This window comes from Jaculus jaculus, chromosome 5, assembly GCF_020740685.1.
Source record: "Jaculus jaculus isolate mJacJac1 chromosome 5, mJacJac1.mat.Y.cur, whole genome shotgun sequence".
Classification (NCBI taxonomy): Eukaryota; Metazoa; Chordata; class Mammalia; order Rodentia; family Dipodidae; genus Jaculus; species Jaculus jaculus.
The window spans coordinates 150,153,563-150,175,882 of record NC_059106.1 but is presented as its reverse complement, the minus strand read 5'-3'; the positions used below and the strand labels follow the sequence as shown (position 1 = coordinate 150,175,882).

At 40.2% G+C, this 22,320-nt stretch overlaps 1 protein-coding gene across 4 annotated transcripts in view; it reads right to left on the bottom strand.

Annotated features, from left to right (window-relative positions):
- Positions 1–2,263: 2,263 nt before the first annotated feature.
- Positions 2,264–22,320, bottom strand: part of Jam2 (junctional adhesion molecule 2) — a 65,365-nt gene continuing 45,308 nt past the window's right edge. For 2 of the 4 annotated variants that reach the window (XM_045150146.1, XM_045150147.1), the window contains 8 exons: positions 20,536–20,643; positions 18,025–18,177; positions 15,499–15,701; positions 12,913–13,012; positions 10,897–11,004; positions 8,094–8,109; positions 5,729–5,771; positions 2,264–3,598 (listed from right to left, as the gene is read on the bottom strand). In XM_045150146.1, the coding sequence (XP_045006081.1) occupies positions 3,566–3,598; positions 5,729–5,771; positions 8,094–8,109; positions 10,897–11,004; positions 12,913–13,012; positions 15,499–15,701; positions 18,025–18,177; positions 20,536–20,643 (764 nt within the window). In that variant the 3' untranslated portion in view covers positions 2,264–3,565. The remainder of the gene's footprint in view (positions 3,599–5,728; positions 5,772–8,093; positions 8,110–10,896; positions 11,005–12,912; positions 13,013–15,498; positions 15,702–18,024; positions 18,178–20,535; positions 20,644–22,320) is intronic. The other 2 variants (XM_045150148.1, XM_045150149.1) reach the window with 2 other exon arrangements.

The window sequence follows — 22,320 nt, the reverse complement described above, 5'->3', positions numbered from 1 at the left end:
CACGTTGGAAATTTCAGAGAGGCAATCCCCAGCTTAGAAATGGAGAGATGTCATGTAATGGGAAGACTCTGCCCTGTCTCTTCAAGAACTTGTGACATGGAGAACTAGTATATCAGGTGGAAGAACTGTTTATAAGTAAAAACATGCTGGAGAGTGAGAATGAGCTGTTGGGATGAAATGAACAGTTTGGTTTGCTGGATACATATGGCAACCAAAGAGGAGGGTGGAGTGTGGCTGAACCAGGTAAGTTGTGACAGTGTGAGAGCATATGTGGGAGGATCTAACTCCCACGTAAGAAGTTTAGACCTTAGTAGTAAACAAAGGAAGAGTGAAAGACTTAGCCAGATGGAAGAAAAAGGCATAGGAAAAAGCCAGATTTGGCAGGGAGTTAGAACCTTTAGAACAGTAGAGAATAAAATGTGACTAAAAGAAAAGGCTCCTGAGACAAGCCACGGGAAAAGGTGAGAGAATGACAAAAACCTATGATAAAAAGATGAAAGCAGTGACAAACTGCCACCAGTAAATGATGGAATCAGAAAGGGGGGGGGGGGCTAAAAATGGAGAGATTTAGAGATGGGTGATGGTGAGGCTAGAGTTTAAATATAATCCTCACAGTTAGCTTCAGCATTTTAAAAAAGATGATTGATTAAGTGAGGAGAGAATGGATGAAGATGAAATGTCCCACCATGACACGTGTACTGGGGGCTAGGTGAGAGGCAACAGGCTTAGGCTGAGAGTGGGGTATGGTGAATGTGGCAGAGATGACTGAGGATAAAGGGGAAGGTATGAGAGAATTTAAAAGCAAGTTATCAAGAGTAGAGAAGAAAAATACTCTGAAACATCCTGGATCAGATGAACCTGGGTACATAAAGACCTTGACTCCTCAGTTAACAGCTCTGAGCCTGTGAGGTTACCAACTGTGTCTACATCAGGGTCCCATGACATTGTCCACTTCATAGCATCTTGGAAAGGAACGAAATATGTCCTTACCCACCCTGCATGCACCAAATGTCCATAAAGAGTTTGTTGTTTTTGTTTTCAGAACTTTGTTTTTTTTTTTAAATTTTCAACATTTTAGAAGTTGACAGGCATCCAAGCTGAATGCTGACAAGATTGTAATCTTCAGTGGCTCAAGCTAGTTGCAGGTGGTAGGAGGGTGTAGTTTCCTGGGTTTCATTTAACAATAGGTGCGTGACTCTTTCCCTGCACTGCTACATGAGGCTGAGCAGTATAACTGTGTGTGGCTATTTTTAGAATAAGGACTTTAATCAAGCAAAGCCAGCTGTAGGGTGAAGGAAGTTCTTTGCAAAGTTGTATTAAATAATAAGTAGTTCCAGATTTAGTTATGCTAACACTCCCTTCCCCCACTGCTACAAAATAAATTGAATCTGGTTACAATAGCAACAATATTAAAAACTTGGTCAGAGCTCTAATCTTAACAATTTTACTGCATGAAAATGCTCTATCAGAACTGTGATGAGAACTACCTGTTATTAATGTTCAAGTCCCTTTAAAAAAAAAAAAGCAAATGGAAATAAATCTAGACACCAGTGACCCACAGGTAGAAATTCTTTAATAATTAGGTAATTAGTGCTCATAGTATGACCTTTGTAGAAGAAAATACTCTTTACATAATGAGTTCTATGTAGCTGTAGACAGTAGTTTAAGATAATGTATAGTATGTTTTGGGGCAATGATAATGTCTGATGTCTGCACAGCATGAAGTGTATCTTCATCTTCAGTGTCCTGTGAAGCTTTTTGTGTATTAGTGAAGTTAAGGCACTGCATAGTTTTCCTTTCACAGCCTGGATTTGTGTCACTTCAGCAGAAGCAGTGGGTCTTGGGGAGATCGGTGCTCCTGAAGTCATCCTTGAGAGCCATGTGTTTACTGGCGGTGCAAGAGGAAAGCCCTACCCGAGTGGGTCCTTCAGTCAAGGCATAGGCAACGTGTGGACTGGTTTTGTATGGACAGGGCTTCTTTGTCTCTTGCCACCAGGAGCTAGGAAACTGCCAACCAGATCCTGCTTGTGCTGCTGTTTTTCTGAAGACTGTTTCCTGCAACTCAGGCTTACTTTCTGATCTCTACTATGTCACTATGGTATAGCAGAGTAGCTACAATAGGAACCATGCGGTTTAAAATATTGACTGTTTGCTCTTTGTGGGAAGGTTTACTGGCCCCGCAGCTGATGTGATGATCTGGCACTCCAGGTGGAGGCCTGACCTCTAGGATGGAGTCTAGTGAGAAGCACTGAAGTCAGCGGGGGGGGGGGGGGGGGCAGAGGGGGGGGGCGGGAGTAACTCTGGGCATCTCCCCAGTTACCGGGTGCCCACGCCATAAACCCAGTGAGTGCTTATGTGGATCCTGGACATCTGTTTTGCCAAGAAATTTGCCAGAAAGCAAATTCTTTTGAAATCAACTTAATCTTGTTCAAAGATGACAGGTAGTAAGTGACCTTTTCATTCAGATTTGCCCAGAATAGGACAACCCTGGTTGTACTTTATCTGTAAGATGGATTGGACAATGTAAAGTGGTTCTGGATAATAATTTTTTAACACAGATGAATTGTTTTTACTACTAAATGAATCACTGGAATTTTCATGTTACGACACTAACTGAAGGCCTTTGGTTCATCCACAAAACATGATTAAACCCATTTGTCATTTCAGCCATAGTTTCTCATGTGCCTTTGCTGATTCAAGCAGGTTCCAGATGCTGGAACTCACAGTGAGCTCATTCATTCATACACATTTTATCAGGCAGATATTTTTTTTTCCCTTTGTGTCCCTGCTTTGTCATTTGTCACAAGCAGTATTGGCCACACTTTAACAGTGAGGTACTAGACCCGGTCTAGAATTTCATCCCATGATGTGTAGAGGCAGATGTGGAATCATCACACATACAGGGAGGGACTGCAAAGCTGTGGATCTAGTACCACATTCTGAGGAGGAGTCACTGAGCTTCTCCAAGGGCATCTTAGGAAGTGGAAATAGCAGCCAGCAACTCCTCACCTTGCTTTTGGGTCTGGGAAGTGAAAATAAACATGAAGTGTAATCCTTGGGAAAGAGACCAGCTCTGCTGCTTTCCTGTATATGTTTGTTACACGTGAGCACTGGTGCAAGGGGCATTCTAGAGAACAAAGAGGATGCTGGTGGAAATGAGACCAGAGGTTCCTTTTGCATCTGTCAGTATTTTCTGAACCTCGCAAATCACTCCTGCACAGAGGGCATATACAGTTTATATTTGCATGCTCTATGGATTAACTTCACAGTTAGGAAGGTATAATAACTTTCTAGAAGTTGGGACATTTTGCATTTCACAAAACTAAAATTACCAAGTATTTTGTTTCTTTGGGACACAAGATTATAGACTGTATTGCAGTGATAGCAGAACTTTTTGCATACAAGAACAACTTTAGGTGCGCTAGAGGTCCTAAAAATTGTAGCAAAATGTCCCTCATTTCCTCATCCACCTCTTTGCAAATGTAAGACGAAGCAGATTTTTTTTAAGACTTTAATAACTTGTGTAACAACTGTGGTTTTGGTGAATCTCTAAAGTGAAATTCTCTTAAATTATGAAGGATTTTGTGTGCTTGAAATCCTAGGACAAGAAAGAAAAACAAGTTTAAATAAAATGTACTACATATTTAAGGAAATATATATAAATATTATGAACTATCAAACTTAAATTATGAATAAATAACTATACTATAAGGTTCTCAGTGATCTAACTAGCATACGTGCAGCCCCAATTTTGTAAGCAGTTAAAAACCCTAGACAACAAGACACTTGTAACATGGCTGTGAGAAAGGCACTAGGAGCACGGAGTCTGATTGGTCAGGAGCATGCTGCTGGCACAGTTGCTGCACACCCCACAGTGCACAGGGAATCCCTACTGCAAGCCAAGCAGCCAAAGGAGAGGAGCCCTGAGCTGACGGGACAACTGAAAGGATGACCAAGGGGCAAGGTCCCTCTTCTTTTCAGTTTAGAATCAAAGTGTCCCTTACTGTTTGGTGGCATGATACCATTTTGTTCCATGTCTAAGGAGTTCGTGCTATAAATGGTAGGAGTAAATTTCAAGTATTATTGTCTCAATTAAGGAATACTACACTTCCAGTATAGAAAACTCCAAAACATGGTGCCTTCTGTGACAGATTCTGGAGTGGATAAGTTTAAGATATTAGAATTTTTACAGAAAACATATGGAGTAATTCAATTGAGTGTTACATACTAGTATCTATTCGAATCACTTAGTTTACTGAGTTCCAAGATTTGCTGAAAGTAAATCTTGAGACTCCCTCCCCCAGAGTCCTAAAGAGTTCTGGGAACCTTTGCTCCATTTCTCAGGAAAGGCTTTAACCCTCAAAAATTGGAGGGCTGGAGAGATGGCTTAGTGGTTAAGCGCTTGCCTGTGAAGCCTAAGGACCCCGGTTCGAGGCTCGGTTCCCCAGGTCCCACGTTAGCCAGATGCACAAGGGGGCGCACGCGTCTGGAGTTCGTTTGCAGAAGCTGGAAGCCCTGGCGTGCCCACTCTCTCTCTCTGTGTGTCTTTCTCTCTGTGTCTGTTGCTCTCAAATAAATACAAAAAAATATTTTAAAAAAAATTGGATACATCTCTCCATTACATTCTTGCAAAGAAGTGCCTTTAACCACTGAGCCATCTCCCTAGCCCCTTTCATTATATTCTTAAAAAGAATCCAGGCTGGGCATGATGGTGCAAACCTTTAATCCTAACACTTGGGAGGTCAAGGTAAGAGAAGAGCTGTGAGTTTGAGGCCAGCCTGGGACTACATAGTGAATTCCAGGTCAGCCTCTGACAGAGTGAGACCCTACCTCAACAAAACTGCCCCCCCCCCAAAAAAATTGCAGGAAATTTAGTGTTTATCCAATGAATTACTAAATCTTAGCCAGAGTGTTGTTTGCTGCTTCACTATGGCATCTGAAAACATAAAAGTAAGCCAGGCATGGTGGTGCACACCTTTAATCCCAGCACTTAGGAGGCAGAGGTAGGAGGATTGCCATGCCTTCGAGGCCACCCTGAAACTACGTAGTGAATTCAAGGTCAGCCTGGACCACAGTGAGACACTACCTCGAAACAGTAACAGCAACAAATGTGTGTGTGTGTGTGTGTGTGTGTGTGTGTGTGTGTGTGTATAAAGGTACAAATAATGTTCTCTAAGCCATCTGAAATTGACAAAATTTTTTAAAGGATTTCTGAAATGCTCCTTTTTTTTTTAACCATAGCAAAGAATATTTTATATCCCTAAAATTTCCAAGTGCTTGGAATAAGCAAAGACAAGTCCTAGAACCATAGACATGCAGGTATCTACTTGGTTAGGCTGCCAAGAAACAGGGTACCTGGGGTTCCCTTGTTTGCTATTATCCTATGAGAACGTGTGCCTCAGTTTCCTCACCTGTTAAATACAACTAAAAATACCGTACCTCATGATATTAAGGAAGTGGACTGAACAGAATACCACATGAGAAAATATAATGATACAATAAAGATCACTTCCTGTCATTGCTTTATAGATGTCAAGCAGCTTTATCCTGTATCCCTGGTAGGGAAGGGAAGCTAAATGCTTTGTAGATCCTTTAAAGTACCAGGGAAGGACACTAATGCCAAGTGTATGCAAAGTAAATCCACAATGTCCACACAACTGCTTTATTTCCCTGCCCTGCTTCCTAAATGCACCCATGTATCCTGTAAATGTGCTTTACGAATACTCACGTTTTCACTCATTGTAGGGGCTTGAGCTGCAGAACTGTTCTTCCTGTTTGTGGAATAGAAAAGATAGCCTTTACTACATTATCACTCCCAATTATGCAGTACATATCCTCAGTCAGCAGGAAGATGAGTATCTTAGCCAAGCTGGGGGTGAGGGAAGCAGGCCAACAACCCAGACTGAATGTCTTACATTTGTAGATAGTAGTCACAGTGAAAGCTATGCAACACAGTATAGGTTTTGTGTGAAACCCTATGCATCTAAATGTAATCCAAGACTAACACGATAAATTTATTTTTTAAATTTTAAACATTTTTATTTATTTGCAAGCAGAGGGGGGGCAGTGAAGAGAGACAGGCAAAGAGAGAATAGGCTCACCAAGGGCTCTAGCTGCTGCAAACTCCAGATAAATGCACCACTTTGTGCATCTGGATTTATGTGGGTCCTGGGGAATTGAACTCAGGTTGTTAAGCTTTGCAGGCAAGCGCCTTAAACACTAAGCCATCTTTCCAGCCCTAAACATTTTTTATGGGATATACAAACTAAAGATTTTTCAACTTAACGTTAAATATTTTTGATATTTGGTCATGGTAATCTCAAAATTCATTTTGGACTGTGGAAAGTTTTCTGTGGTGAATGGAATTCCAGTAGAAGATCAGTAAAAGGTGAAGAATAAAGATTTCACAAATGGAAAGTGTGATGGTTTGAATCTCATGTGTTTGAGTGGTACTGTTTGGGAAGTTTGTGGAACCCTTAGGATGGGGAGACTTGCCGGGGTTAAGGGTGTCACCGAGGGAGGCGGGGGCTGTGTTTGTCCAGCTCTGCTTGGTATTCTATCACTCTTCTTCCTCCCTGCTGATGTAACGACATCACACAGACTTCTTACGCCTGTCATGCTTCCCCCACCAAGATGGACAATCTCTTTGAAACTGTAAGCTGAAAATAAACTCCTTCCTTAAGCTGCTTCTGGTCAGGTATTTTGGTATTTGGGCACAGCAATGATCCAGAAGGGAAAGCTATGAGGAAATAAAGACACTCCTTTCCTGATTGAAGGGCTCCCTCCTGATTTAACAGAGACAGCAGTGGAAGGGAGCCTAAGTCTTCTCTGCCTACACCAGAGCCTACTTCCTCTCTGTTTCAAACCCTTGAATTATTTTCCATCTTACTCAACAGAAGGTGGAAGTGCTCAGTTGCCTGGGGGCTAAGAGTGGGATGGGCTAAAGTCAACACTTTCAAGCTTCTTTTGATCGCCTGAATTACTGCTACTGGTAGTCTTGATATCTTGACTTGGTCCTAAATTTTGACTGGGATATCATGAGATTGAGAAACTAAGGTTGAGGCAGGCATCTAGGAACAGGATTCAATGGCAACCGAGTCTACAGGAGGGAGTTAGGAGATGACAAGCTATCTGCAGTCAGGCAGCAGAGAATAAGGGGGAATGCTGACAGGAGGTCTGCCATGTCTACGAACAGGAAGGGCAGCCACACATCCACTGCACAAAAATCGGGCTTTGGCAATCTCAGCCATGTATCATATGCCAACAGCTCCTACAAGGTGTTCCTCTGGTCTTATGCCACACTTACTCTGCTCTAAGCACACAGTGCTCTTCTCCATGTTTTCAGACCCTATAGGCAACTGGGCCTTGAACTCTTTCCACTCTTTCCCTTCTGCAAGCACACTCCTGTGGATATGCGTGTGACTTGCTTCCTCATATCCATCAGGTCTTTCCGCAGCATCATCTCAGAGCCTTTCTTGACCCTCTTGACAGTGATACACTCCACGTCTGCTTTTCGTGTTTACTTTCTTACTTGCTTTATGCGACAGTACACCGTTCGCTTTGCCTTGCTGCTACTAGAATAGTCCATAACCAGTATTTTGTGAGTGTTTTGGCCACTTCCCCCCCCTCCCCACTACTACATTTCCAGTGCTGAGAACAATGTTGGGTGCAAAGTGATAGTCAACTAAATATAATATGACTAAGGAAAAGTTCTTTTGAGAATTTTCAGTTTAGCAAAATATGACAAATAAGTTTTTGAAGTTGTTGCTTAGAAATGTCTACAAAGTAAAATTAATGACCACTTTTCTTTTTTAGGTAATTGATTGTCATTTACAAGTAGTCATAATGACTGAAGTAGGATATATATGTATTTTGTAAATTTGAGTAACTTCCCATAGGATTAATCTGCACAAATAAGTTACTGTTGACTTTAAGCAGATCATTAAAGAATATTAGTTGTGTGAGTCAGAATGTAGCTCAGTACCATGTACAGGTCCGTGGGTTCAATCCCCAGCACTGCCAAAAAAAAAATAAGAATATAAGGAATATATTTATATGGATAAAACCCATGCAGTTTAAGAAAGTATACTTACTGGAAGGAGTTTTTTTCTGAAAAAGAACAAGTATATAGAGTTAATGCAAGAATTAATATGGTATGACACATTCATTCAAAGTAAATTTGGCCTTAATTTTTTTTTTAAAAAAGTATATTTTAAGTCTCACCTATATATTTGGACCTTTTAAATCAAGGGTCAATGCATGCTTTTTCTATAAACAGCAAAACATATAGCAAATACTTTTAAGTTTTCTGGGCTCAAAGGCAAAATCAAGAATTTTCTATGGTGGGGAGGAAATGGGAAAGGAAGAGAAGGGACAGATACAGAAAACTGAAGACCATATGAATTAGTACTATAGAAACCTACTTATTTGTTAGCAAATTAAAAGATACAACTCTTAGAAAGTAGATGACAGATAGACGGATAGATAGATAGACAGACAGACAGACAGATAGAGAGATTAAATGGATGATGGATGATAGATATTGGGCAGAAGGATCCTGATGGGGTAGAGAAAAATTAACCCTAAAACCGTGAATTGCGGCTGGTAACTCCTGCTACCACAACTAGCTCATCTTCTCCACAGTGAGCTGTTGGTCATGGGGTTCTATGAGACCCCCATTATTACAGCAACTTGAGAGACTGAAGCAGCCTGTCTCAAAATACAAAATGAAAAGAGAGCTGAAGGTGTTGCTTAGGGGTATAGAGCTTGTCTGACATATGCAAGGCTCTAGATTCAATAACCAGCACTGGAAAAAACAGGAGGAGAGAAGTGAAAGTCAGGTATGGACTGACTGAATTTGGTCCAGAAGTCATAGTTGGACAATCCAAATTTTAAATTCAAGTTCAAAAATGTTTCTCTATGCCAGGTTTTTTGCCAGATGAAAATTGAAGTAATATTCTTATTTAATTAACTGTAAATGTCTACATCAGCTCGTTACTTCAGCATTTCAAGAAAAATATTGTTTACTGCCTCCATTAAAAAATACTCTGTATTTGCAAATAGTAAAATATACAATAATCGTGTCTTGTACTTTCACTGTTAACCAGCAGGGGGACACAGCCAGATTCCATTCATAAAATTACAACAGACTTCAACTGAAGCAGTGCACACATGAAAACTCACAAAACAGGGTTTCTTATACTTAATTTTTTTCAGATTCTTTTCTTAAATTTATTTTTATTTATTTGAAATGGAGAAAAAAGCAGAGAGAGGGAGAGAGAGAGAGAATGGGTGCACCAGAATGGGCACACCAGGGCCTCCAGCCACTGCAAACAAACTTCACATGAATGTGCCACCTTGAGCATCTGGTTTACATGGGTCCTGGGGAATTGAACCTAGGTCCTTTGGCTTTGCAGGCAAGCACCTTAACTACTAAGCCATCTCTCCAGCCCTCAAGATTCTTTTGATACAAGGTCTTCCTATACAGACCTATCTAACTTTGAACTCACGTTCCTCCTGCTTCAGCCTCCTGAGTTCTGAAATTAGATGTATGCGCCACTGTACCCACACCCAGTGAGTTATTCAAATAAGAATAGCTTTATTATGATTTTTTTTTTTTTTTGGTTTTTCAAGGTAGGGTGTCACTCTAGCCCAGGCTGACCTGGAATTTACTCTGTAGTCTCAGAGTGGCCTTGAACTCATGGTGATCCTCCTACCTCTGCCTCCCGAGTGCTGGGATTAAAGGTGTGGGCCACCACATCTGGCTATAATTAATTTCTTATATTATAATTTAACTTTTTTATAATAATAAATTGCCTTGAATCAATATTCATGGATATTTTCTGACATGTGAGATTTATTTATAAATATTGTTAGGAATTCCCTATAATTTTGTTGTACTTTTAAATATATTATTTTCAAGATTAAAATTTATTGCTAATAAATTTATTATTACATCTAAAAATTCAACTTAATAATGTGCTGCCAGACCCAATGGAGTTCTGCAGATTTTGAGATCTCAGAAATGTAAATGCTGGGAGTGAAGAAATGCATTAAGAGAATAAAATATTACTTTTAAGTCTCATATTTACATCAAATCTATTACATCTTCAAATGTAGCCTGAAGTTACAAGAGGTATAAACCCGAGGACCTAAATATTTGTTCAGAAGCATCTCCAAGATAATAGGTTTTCATGTTGATTTTGCCTTCCTTCCTTCCTTTTCTTTTTTATTTTTTAAGTGCTGAGATTAGAGACATATATGCTATCTCACTTGACTAGGTTTCTGGCTTTGACTGAACAATTTTCCTTTACAGTTGTGCTAAATTTTATATTTCATATTGTACCATTTTGTAGTAACAAAACATTTTGCTGGTGCATTTTGATGAAAATGCTTATAAAACTAGAAACCAGTACATATATTGCAATACATAGTTCCTAACTTAAAACACAAGTATCTTACATGCATGTAAATGTACATTTTCTATCTGCCTGTATTGGATATCTGTACTGTGCCACTCCAAGGCTGGATCTCATGTATTCTGTTGAGTTACCTAGAATTTTGCAACAAGGAAACTCTCTTTGTACTCTAAGGTCACCAAGGTGAGTCATAATCCACCTGCAGGTTCTCACAGCCCCTTATAGTATGTAACATAGCAGAAAATCAGTGAAAGATACTCTCCAAAGGGAACACTTCTTAGGAGGAACAGTATTCTAGAAGAAAACCCCATAGGGTTGAGGATATAGCTCCAGTGGATCCCAGCACCACAAAACAAAGGAAAGAATGAATGAAGGGCGGGGAGGAAGGAAGAAAGAAGAGAGAAGGAAGGAGAGAGGGAGGGAAAGAGATTGCTCTGTAGAGGAAATCATGTATCAAAGAAGGGTGAGTTTCACTTACTTGAAAAATAGCCTTTTCTCTGAGCATAGCACACACCAAGGCCACATAGAGAAATTGCAAAGGCCACGCCTACTACGGCTGCTATGATGCCACTTACATTAACAGTTTCTGGAACATGAATAAATCATGCTTAAATTCATGTCAAATGAGTAGATGCTGTCATTACCAAAAGCACTTGCAAAAGCTTTCCTTTGCAGCTATGCCAAGGAGAGGTTTATGTTTCTGAACTGGGTCCAACTAACTCACTTATGTTTACAAAGAGTCTATATGTGGAAATCATGTTCAAGGTGATCCTATGAGGGAATACAGTTTTGTATCTTGTTCTTTTTTATTGTGTGCTATGAACAAAATAATTGTACATCAAAACCATGACACATTGTTACTTTTCTATTTTTTGCTTCCAATTTTATTGTTTTTATTTTTTTAAATATTTTTTATTTATCTGAGACAGTGAATGGGCATGCAGAGCCTCGTGCCACTGCAAACAAACTAGACACATGTGCCACTGAATACTGGGGAATCCAACCCAGGCCGTCAGCCTTCATAAGCAAGGACCTTTAACCCCTAAGCCATCGCTGAGGCTCCTACTGTTCTTTCTCTTACCTTCTTTTCTTTCTTTTCTTTGCATCATCAGAGCCTGCATTCTAGACATGCTCTACGACTGAGCGGTATCCAAAGCCCAATACTATTTCTTATAAATGGAACTGAAAATACTACATGTGCCAAAAGGTTATGATTTTAAAAACCATGAAGGTAGTATGTGAATGAGTGAGGTTAGAAAAACACTTGATTACATATTAATTTTTAGGTATGTTCAGGTAAAAATGTCTAAAGGTAGTTCCAAACCACTGTCTCATAATCCTAAATCTGCCTGTGTTTCACTATAATGAAACTTGAAAAGTTCTTGATTGATCTGTACTCTCCGGTGTGTGTTTGCTCATGCACTTGTGCGCACACATGCACCAGGATCTCTGGCTGTTGCAGATGAACACAGTGTATGCACTACTTTGTACCCGGCTTTGCATGGCTACTGGGGAATTGAATCAGGCTTCCAAGCTTTGCAAGCGACAGCCTTTAACCACTAGGCCCATCTCCCCAGCATTCCTGAACTTAATAAAAACACCAAAAATTAAAACTCATAAAAGCTAGAATACAAAGCAATGCTAAGTGTTTATGCACGGGTCCTAAAAATTCACGAGTCCATATCTGCCATCCTCTAAGAACCTTGAAAAATACAAATTTCCGAGTTCACAGAGCACATACTCTCCTGCAGCAGGGAAGCCCTTCCGTACTGTGTTTAAACGTGAAGCCCACCTGAGTGATCTGACTCCTCTTGGTATCAGTTCTAGCATGACTCTTTCTATTGCACATCTCTAGGTAAGGCATATAGCTTTCACCTCAAGAAAAACTAAATCCAACTATTGAGAATTTTGTGAAATACATTATATGCAACTAGACTTTACAACAAGCTAGATCTGTAGCTATTCCTTGTGTCTTTGGAGAACCTACTCTGCAATCAGTATAAGTTTAGCACTTCAGGGTATTGAGAAAATTAACATTAGTGAACTGAGAACAGTAACTGCATACACTGCTTCAAGTGTACTTTTACTCTTCATCGTAACCCCATGAGGAAAGCAGATGACTGCTGCCACTGGTGAGATGGAGGCATAGAGCATGTACAGGCCAGCTGGACATGGAGGTCCTATACAGACAGGCTTCTGGACCCTCAGAAATTTACACGCTACATGACACTTAGCCTTGGTTTGAAAGACAGATTTCTCAGAACAGCACATTTTTTTAAAAAAATGCATATTTAAAGAGTTTAAAACTTAATTGAATACAAGCTAAATTCTCTTCCCTTGGTTAGAAGATGGATTAAAAAGGACATTGACGTTCCATTGTGATCTTTAGCTAATTTTATCCATCCTTAAGATACTTCAGATCACTCAATGCAACCACCAACTACTCCCCCATTCTACTTGAAAATGATCTCTTCTTCCCGCACGCTGTGCTTACCTACTTGCATTCGCTTCCCGGGACACCTGCGATGTCCAATGGAATTGCGGGCTTCGCAGTAGTACTCTCCACTGTCCTTCTTAGAAACGGTGTTAAATTGCTGTTTGCAGAAGGGAAAATGAATATGCATTTAAATTGCAAATCTCTGCATAGGCTTCTAAAATAACCAAGTCCCTTGAACTTTATCACTGAATTGGTATCTGCCTTTTAATGACTCAGGACTTTATACGTTTGTTGCCCAGGCTGGTTTCCAACTCTTGATTGTACCTGCCTTCAAGAAGCTGAGATTACAGAGGTGCGTAACTTGGTATTTCTAATTCCTGATTAGGTGCTACTGTAGATGAATGTCTCCCCAATGAAAGGATTAATGCACTTTTCTAAGTCACAGGAGTTCTCTACAGGAGCAAGCATGAACAGTGTCTCCAAAGACCCATAGCTACCATCACGGAGGAGTGCAATGTAAAATTCTAACAATTCCAGAATGTTTGCATATTTTATAAACAGTCCAGCCCTTGCTTCTTCTGCTCCTTACCTGAGAGATAAGATTTTGCTATCAAAGGCTCCATAATTTGTACCATTGAAGAATTTCTGGAAGGAATGAGGATGCACAGGAAGGCAGGGAAGAAGGAAAGAAGGGAGGGAGGGAAAGAAGAGAAAGGAGAAAGAAAATGCAGTCCTGGATACCTGGAAGGTTCCTGCAGAGTCGGTACCAAGGGTGAAAGTGACCCAGTCATCCTTCCAGAACCCTTCTGAGCACATTCTCAGCACTGCAATGGTCACTGCTACCCACATCCATGGAGGCCCCTCCTTGTCTCAGATCCTCCTGAAACTGCTGTTTCTAAAACAGCCAATGCTGGTCACTCCTTTTCTGCTTTCACCATTCCATGCTTACTATCTCTAGTCCCTTCTCTCTCCATAGTTCAATGTAGTACGATAGAAAACTCTTCCTAGCTTCCTTCACTCTACAGAATCATGTCCCCTTCTCCCACAAGAGCTGGAATACTTTTAGACTATTCACCATAAACACAGGGTCTGGGTTGCATATAAAAAACAAGTTAGACTCAAATCCCAAATCATATTGCCCTATATTGTAACCTGTCATCAAGAGGAAGGCACTGAAGTCTATATACTGGCGTCTGTTCATTTCTCTCAAAAAGAACCCACTCTAGCTCAAGCTCCTTCAGCTTTACAAGACACTTCAAGGGTTCAGACGCCCTGAGGAAAGGGGATCTGCATCATCACAGACTTGCCTTAGGCTTTTATCACCCTCTCCGAGAAAGAATAAATGTGAAGAGTAAATATAGCAGAGTGTGACTGCAGGTTCTGTGCCCAGTTTCACAGTGTAAAATCACTCGGACCTGCTGACTGTGCCTGCTGACTATGGAAACGGCCAGAGTGTGGCCTCACTCAGGGGGCAGCCGCCTCTACTGTGGGGTGTTCTCATTAGCCACCGAATCAATGTGCTTTACTGGACATCAGATGTAGTTTTGAAATATTACTGTGAGCTAGTTGATAGAAAGAAGAAAGGAAACATTACATGTCATTTCAAAGCTCATTAAAGCTGTTATTACCTCACCTGGAACAGGCTTTTTTCATAATGGCTATGGCAGTAGTTTTGTACTGTTGGAAATTAGACATTTAAAAATGAATGTTACTTTTTTACTGGGAAGAAAAAGCTTCAAATTAAATGTCCTTGCTTTGTTTTTGAACTCCCATATCTATGCTGAAAAGTCACAGGTGAAACATAAAACTATGTTTTTGTCATTAACTTTGAAGAGCGCTTTTTTCCTAGGGCCCCATCAATACCCCTAGAAGGGCATTTATTAGAATGTTTTTAAGGAGGAAACAATCAGAAAATCTGGACTTAGTTTAAAAATAGATTCTTAAGTCACAGAGACAGTTGTCACTGATGTGGAGCAAGGAAAAGTTTAATGACGTAGACTTCCGAGCATGGTTTTATTATGGTCGTGTTCTCACATGGTCAGTATCTCCTCACGAGTGTGCATACATTTCCTTGGTGTTACTTGGAATTGCACTTAGGAATTTTCCAAGCCAAGGAAGTTACTGCGTGAACTGTCATGAACCAGGCTATCAACCACATCATGTGTTCTCAGCATGGAGGTTTCCCGTACTATCTGAACCTCTTGCAGTAGTCTTTTATAAAAATGACTTATTTATGTATTTGAAAACTGAAAGACAGACAGACAGAGAGAGAAAGAGAGAGAAAGAGAGAGAGAGAGAGAGAGAGAGAGAGAGAGAGAGAGAGGGCGCAAAGGGATGGGGGGGAGAAGGGCATGGCCTCCAGCCACTGCAATCAATCTCCAGACACATGCACCACTTTGTGCATCTGGCTTTGCATGTACTAGAGAATTGAACCCAGGCTGTCAATCAAGCAGGCGAGTGGGTGCCTTTAGCTGCTGAGCCATCTCTCCAGCCCTCTTGTAGTCGTCTTTCGCATCACACCTCATTACATGCAATGCCTAACGATCAATGATAGCAATCTTCTGTCCTACATCATTTAAATCCTCAGAACCTTTTTATCACAGTGCCAGACAGTTATTAGGTCAGTGCCTGAAATGACCTTACCAGTGTTCCAGATTTCGTATTCACTGTGTATGAGATGTTGGAGTTGTGTAAGCCAGGTTTCGCATCCCCCAGCAAACGGACACCGTCTTTAAACCATGTGTACTCAGGAGCTGGATTCCCTTCTTCATCTTGACATCGTAGCTCTACCACAGTCCCACTCAGAGCAGAAGTGGGCACTTCACATGACGGGACTGCTGGAGCCACTGAACAATGGAAGCCAAAGGGGATTGGTTACTCATAAGCGAAGCATGGGCTTTAACAGACAGTTGAGATGTACTTACTAGACCACCAAGATAAAAAGTGGCCAATGGGGAGGTTGTGCAAGCTTTGGGAGGAAGAGCCTCATGGGAGCCCTTGGCGATTGGCCTTGAGGCTTACAGCTCAGCCCTGCTTCATGTCCCATGTTTGACCTGCTGAGTGTGAGCAAGCAGCTTCATGTTCTGCCAGCACAGATGAACTGTCCTGCCCTGGCTTCCCCACCATGATGAGCTTATGTCCCCCTCAAACTGTGGGTCAAAATGAATCCTTCCTACCTTATATCGCTTCTAGGCAGGTATTTGGTCGCAGTGATTAGAAAAGTAACTTATACATATAATAACATGATGCAATCATCACCTCTACCCCAATTATCTAGGCCTCACTTAAGTGAGAAAGAACTTTCTATTAAGTCACTCATAAATAGTTCAGGACCTAGTTATTCTCACACCTAGCATTACCTTACCTAACAGCGATTATTTTAAAGATCATTTCTACTGTTTCTTTTACCAATGACTTTAATGTTTATTACCAACTATGTACAAAAGAAATCTGAGGATATTTTTCATCCCTGGTATTCAACTAAAATCCTACTCTATTACTGGCCAATTAAAAAAAAAAAAACACTTGCTCTAGAAATTTCATTTATTTTGGTCTTAGGGATTTACATAGTAAAGCAGAAATTATTTGGTGACCTAATGTCTTCGAAAATCCAGAACTGTTGGTGTTATGCAGAATTCTAAGACAGTCCCCAGCATCCCCATCTTTAGTAGACATATATGCTGTCTTAGTCAAGATCTAATTTAGGAACTACTGTGAAGAAATTTGGAAGATGTCATTAAGGTCCCCAATCCATTGTCTTTAACAGGGAGATAAGTTTAGCCTAATGACATGGGACCTTTAAAGAGAAAGTTCACTCCAGCTCATTTCAGAGAGGAAAGGCAGTAGTTCAAGTGCAAGAAGGATTCATCGTGTTTTGTTGCACTGAAGGTGAGAGAAGGGGCACAAATGGCAAGGAATAAGGGCACCTTTTAAGAACTGAGTGTGGCCCCAGCTGTTAAGCAGCATGGATCTCAATCCTACAACTTCAAGGAAATATGATCTGACTATGTCAAGAATGCTCCCAGCAGATTTTCCTCAGAGACTGGAGACAATTCAGCTCATCCAACATTTTGATTTGAGCCTTGTGAAACCCTGAACAGAACCCAACCTTGCTGCCAAAATTCTGATGGATAGAACAGTGAGCTAATGAAGGTGAGTTCATCTAAATTACCAAGCATGTGATAATTTTCTAGACAGCCATAAGAATGTATGGACCAGCTGGATCTGCTGAGAGGGATTCTGTGAACTTTTCTCCACACCAACACAATGCCAGTGTGCTACACTTGGCCTTAGCTAAAGGCTATTTCAGGGAGACTGGAAAAACATAAAATTTTCCTTTGTAGCAGCATTTACCAGTGATTCTTGTCTGATTTCAACATAGAAGCCTTCAGTTAAAGTCATCTGCATCCAAGTCCTGGAATAGACATTTTCTAACTGTATGGCACAGGGGAAATTGCTTAACTTCCATCTCTAAATTCAGTTTGATAGTGAATATCAAATAAAATTAATATGTGACATATAGTATCCATATACATATGTGGCCTAACTACCAATGAATGCTAGTTATTTTCTTTACCAAACACTTTCAAATACTTCTGCTGGTTTGTTTTTTCTTTCTTCTATAATCTTTTGTGGTAACATTTTATTTTTATTTTTTAAAATATTGATTTATTTGTAAGGATATAGAGAGAGGGAGAGAACAGGTAAGCCAAGTCCTCTTGCTACTGCAAACAAACTCCAGACACATGTGTCACTTCATGCATCTGGCTTTATATGGATTTGGGGGGGATCAAACCCCAACCAACAAGCTTTGCAAGCCAGTGCCTTTAACTTCTGAGACATCTCTCCAGTTCCTGTGATACCATTTTAGATGATATGCTGAAAGCTATTAAAACTTGGATCCTGGAAAAGATGTTCCAATACACAGGAATTGCCTCGATCAATTTTAAGCAAAGAGAGAGAAGTGTGTGGCAATGGGTTCATGGTAGCAAAATTTCAGCAGCCAATGAGGTGATGGGAATGAGTAGGCAAGATCTCCCTAGGAAGGTGATGCTTATGGTCCCTATGACATTACTGGCTAGGGCTCTGGGTTAACGTCACTGCCTCCAGGGCTGGGTTGGAATAAGAACGGGTTGAGTGGCAGTAGTTACAAATGTTCCTGCACATTACCCAGTACTTCTAGAATGACAGTATCCTCTTCCAGGTTTTGGCCTTGCTCAGACGGAGCACTAACTTCACAGCGATACTTCCCGGCATCATTTCTTGTGACATTTTTGATCCGTATATTGAAATTTCTCATCTCAGCTCGATCTTTAAAATCACCTTTAGAAAATGAAGGCAATTATGTTAGAAATAATATGAGGAACTTTCTCTCTCATGTCTTCAAGTCACTACATCTGATAACACATTAACTTTCCTACTAATAAACTTAATTTTCCTCCTTAAAACTTACACATGTATGCTATGACTTTAAATTCCTATATTTGGAAGGCATTTTAGGCTGTTCAGAAAAAAAAAAAAAAACCACCATAGTTTAATTTAAAGAACTCAAGCGAGAGCAGGGCAGTATGGCACAAACCCATAATCCTAGCATTTGAAAGGCAGAATTGGAAAGGTCAATACAAGTTTGAGGTCAGCTAGAGGTTCCTAGCAAGATCCTATCTCAAAAAAATCAAGCAAAAAAATAAAAAAGGAACTCAACAAGATGCCTCTCTGACTCCTATCTAGTAGCCATATAAAAGTATTTCTGCTTTCAAATATGAAGAGTTGGTTTAATTGACCAGAAAATTAGCATTATGTGTGTGGTCCAAATGATGGTAGCAGAGAAGAATAGATGATTGGCATTTGTCTTAAGTATATTATCTTGATTATATTTTAACAATGATATGTACTGAATTAAAATAGAAATTTGTGCTAGGTGTGGTGGTGCACACCTTTAATCTCAGCACTTGGGAGGCAGAGGTAGGAGGATCACTGTGAGTTCAAGTTCAGCCTGGCTACAGAATGAGTTTCAAGTCATCCTGGGCTAGAGTAAGACCCTGCTTCAAAACAAAAATAGAAAGTTTGTGTAATATGCAAGGGTTTGAATTGGCAACTGTCAAACATTTAAGGGGAGGCAGCTGCACTGTTGGCACTCCAGCCTAATCTCAATGGATAAGAGTCAGAGGGATGTCTTCAATGTTCCATGAGCTTCAAACATTTGTTCTACTTGATTCCTTAAAATTAAAATAATAAACCAGGTGTGGCGGTGTATGCCTTTAATAGCAGCACTTAGGAGGCAGAAGTAGGAGGGTCACAGTGAGTTTGAGACTACCCTGAGACTATACAGTGAATTCCAGGTCAGCCTGAACTAGAGTGAGAACCTATCTCAAAAAAAAAAAAAAATTAAAGTAGTAATAGTATTTTAAATAATCACATGTTGGCCATGGAAGTACTCTAGTTACTGTCCAGCCTGCTGATATCTTACAAGGTGCTCAGTAAACTTCCTTAAAAATAACATGTTATAAGCCAGGTGTGGTGGCGCACACCTTTAATCCCAGCACTCGGGAGGCGGAGGTAGGAGGATCGCCGTGAGTTCAAGGCCACCCTGAGACTTCATAGTGAATTCCAGGTCAGCTTGGGCTAGAGTGAGACCCTACCTCAAAAAACCAAAAAAAAAAAAAAAAAAAAAAACAAAACATGTTATCTTTATTAAATTTTACTTACAACTTCAAAAGTATGGTGGAAAAATTCAAACATATAGAAAATTAGAGAACAGAAGAAAATGACCCTCATTGTATCCACTGTCCAGCTATAACAGTAATGAATGAATCTTTCATCCACCATTATCACCTTATAATTAAAAATTTGTCACATATTCAACAGAAAGAGTAGAAAATAAAAGAAATGTACAACTAATAGAAAAGTAGTTATTGAGGATCCTTGTAACTAACAACATATGTCTTAACTCTGTAGGCTCCTCAGTGGTGACCTCACTTTATACAGGGAGAGAGAAAATAGGGCAAGACCCTGCATTCCAAGTCCTCATAATTTGCATTTCCCTTCTGTTGTAGTTACCTTCATGTTGCTGGGACAAAACACCTGACCAATAACAACTGGTGGGAAGAAGAGTTTACTCAGGCTTATAGTCTAGAAGGGAAGCTTCGTAATTGTAGGGAAAGGGTAGTGGAACAGATACTAGACATCACTTGCACAAAAAGTGGAAGACAGCAGCAAGAGAGTGAGCTGACTTCTGGCAAGGAAGAAGCAGGACTATAACATCCGTAAGCCCACCCCTAGAAACATAAATCCTCCAACAAGGCTCCACTTCCCAAATTGCCACCAGCTGGGAACCAAATATTCCAAACATGCATGTTTATAGGGGGTCATTTGATCCAAACTACTACATCTTCTCTTGAGAGTTCAATTTACTGGGATGTCAAAATAAGCGTGTTTTGCATCTTGTAGGACTGAGCTAAGAAACTAAGAGTCAAAGGAATAAATAGAATTCACCTCCTTTTGTTCTCTGACTTGTTTTGTGGCAGTTGCATTTTAAGTCTCAGACACAACGTTTTTCATCTTATGCTTGCAGAAGCACATTTTCAGTGGTCAGTCATGTCCTGCTCTCATTTGTAAGTTAAAGGGTGTGAATTGTACTTGCTGCTTCCTTGCTCTGGCCTCATCAAATCTATAGCTTCTCACCTTTGAGAGCCTGTTGATAGTAGACAAAAGAGACATCATCTCCCAGTTTCTTCCACTCTAATCTGGAGGAAGGTGTCTGTTTTGGGGTCTTACAGGTTAAAATAGCATCTAGGAACAATAACAAAAGTATTTATGTTATAATTGTTCTTGTGAATTTATACCTTAAGTTTTTGTTGTTTTTTATTTGTTTGAAACAGGGTTTTCTGTATTCCAGGAGAATGTAACTTAAAGCATCCTTAAATTATACACATCTTCATACATGCATGCATACATACTTCCAGTCATCTATGAATTCATACATCTAAAAGTCACATCAACAGGTAGGGTGACCTAGCTCAAAGATGAACTGGAAACATGACATCTCTTTCAGATTGCAAGTAAGTGACATGATCCCACTGTCTCTGGTTCTGTTTTGGGGGTAGGGGGTGGGAAGTGTTCAAGGTAGGGTCTTGCTATAGCTCAGGCTGACCTGGACTTTACTATGTAATCTCAGGCTGGCCTTGAACTCACAGTGGTCTTCCTTCCTCAGCTTCCCGAGTGCTGGGATTAAAGGCATGTGCCACCTTGCCTAGCTGTCTCTGGTTCTTGAGTCTAAGTTTTCATCAGCAAAATGGAATAGTACCTCATAGAGATCTTGTGAGTTTTCAAATGCAGTAATAGGTGCAGAACATGTAGGCCTAAGCACAGAACTTGACACTAGCTAAGAGTATTTATCTTCTTGTTCAAAATCTCAGTGTTTGAGGAGTCTAAAGTTTGGTATAAAAGGTAGAGAAGATAATATAATTTCAGTTCATTGTTGGGCAGTGTCAAGATGAAAGTCTAGGGAGAGTAATTTAGACTTGTACCTAAGACAGTCACTTAGGGGGGTGGAGAGATGGCTCAGTAGTTAAAGATGCTTGCTTGAAAAATGTGATGGTCTGGATTCGATTCCCCAGGACCCACATAAGCCATATGCGTGCATCTGGAGTTTGTTTGCAGTGGCAAAAGGCCTTGGCATACACATTTCCTCCCTTCCCCTCTCTCTCCCTCCTTCTTTCTCTCACTGCTTGCAAATAAATAAAGCAGGATACATGTATGCATGTGTATATATGCATATATATGTGTGTGTGTGTGTGTGTGTGTGTGTGTGTGTGTGTGTGATGAAGGTTTAGGCTATACTGGGGAAGCCTTAAGAAACTCCCTCAACAGACAATTCCCACTCAGATCCCTTCTTTGCAGAATCACTACACAAGTACATTAATAGAAGTCCAATTAGTAAATTGTTAAAACCTACTGCATAATGACTCCCTGTAACTGTCTCAACCAGCATCAACTATTAAAAGCTTGATTTGGCATCAAGTTTGCCTCAGTGTAGCTAACTTCATTTTTATTACAGGAAATTTGCCACAGCTGTATCATTAAGGAATTCCTGAAACCTTTAAGGGAGCCACCACTTTTTACCGTGTAAACAAGGTGACTAAGGCAAGGAAAACCCCATGCTGGTCTCAGAACTGTTCCAAGTTGCCAAACCTCTAGTTATAAACAGTTAAAAATTATGTTTTTAAAAAGTGTCTCTAAAATGTTAGCTTCATGTTTCTAAAATGTTTTTGTCTCCAAAGGCAAGTGGTTTGGCATATAAAAGCATAGGATTGCTAACTAGAAAGAAACTTATGTTAAAATCCTTTAACATACCTATGATTTTGTTATTATGCCATTTTAAAAATATTAATCCAGATCTCATTAAAAATGCACACATAGTCACAGACAAAAGTCTGCAAATGTCTCTTTGCAAACAGTAGCAGCACT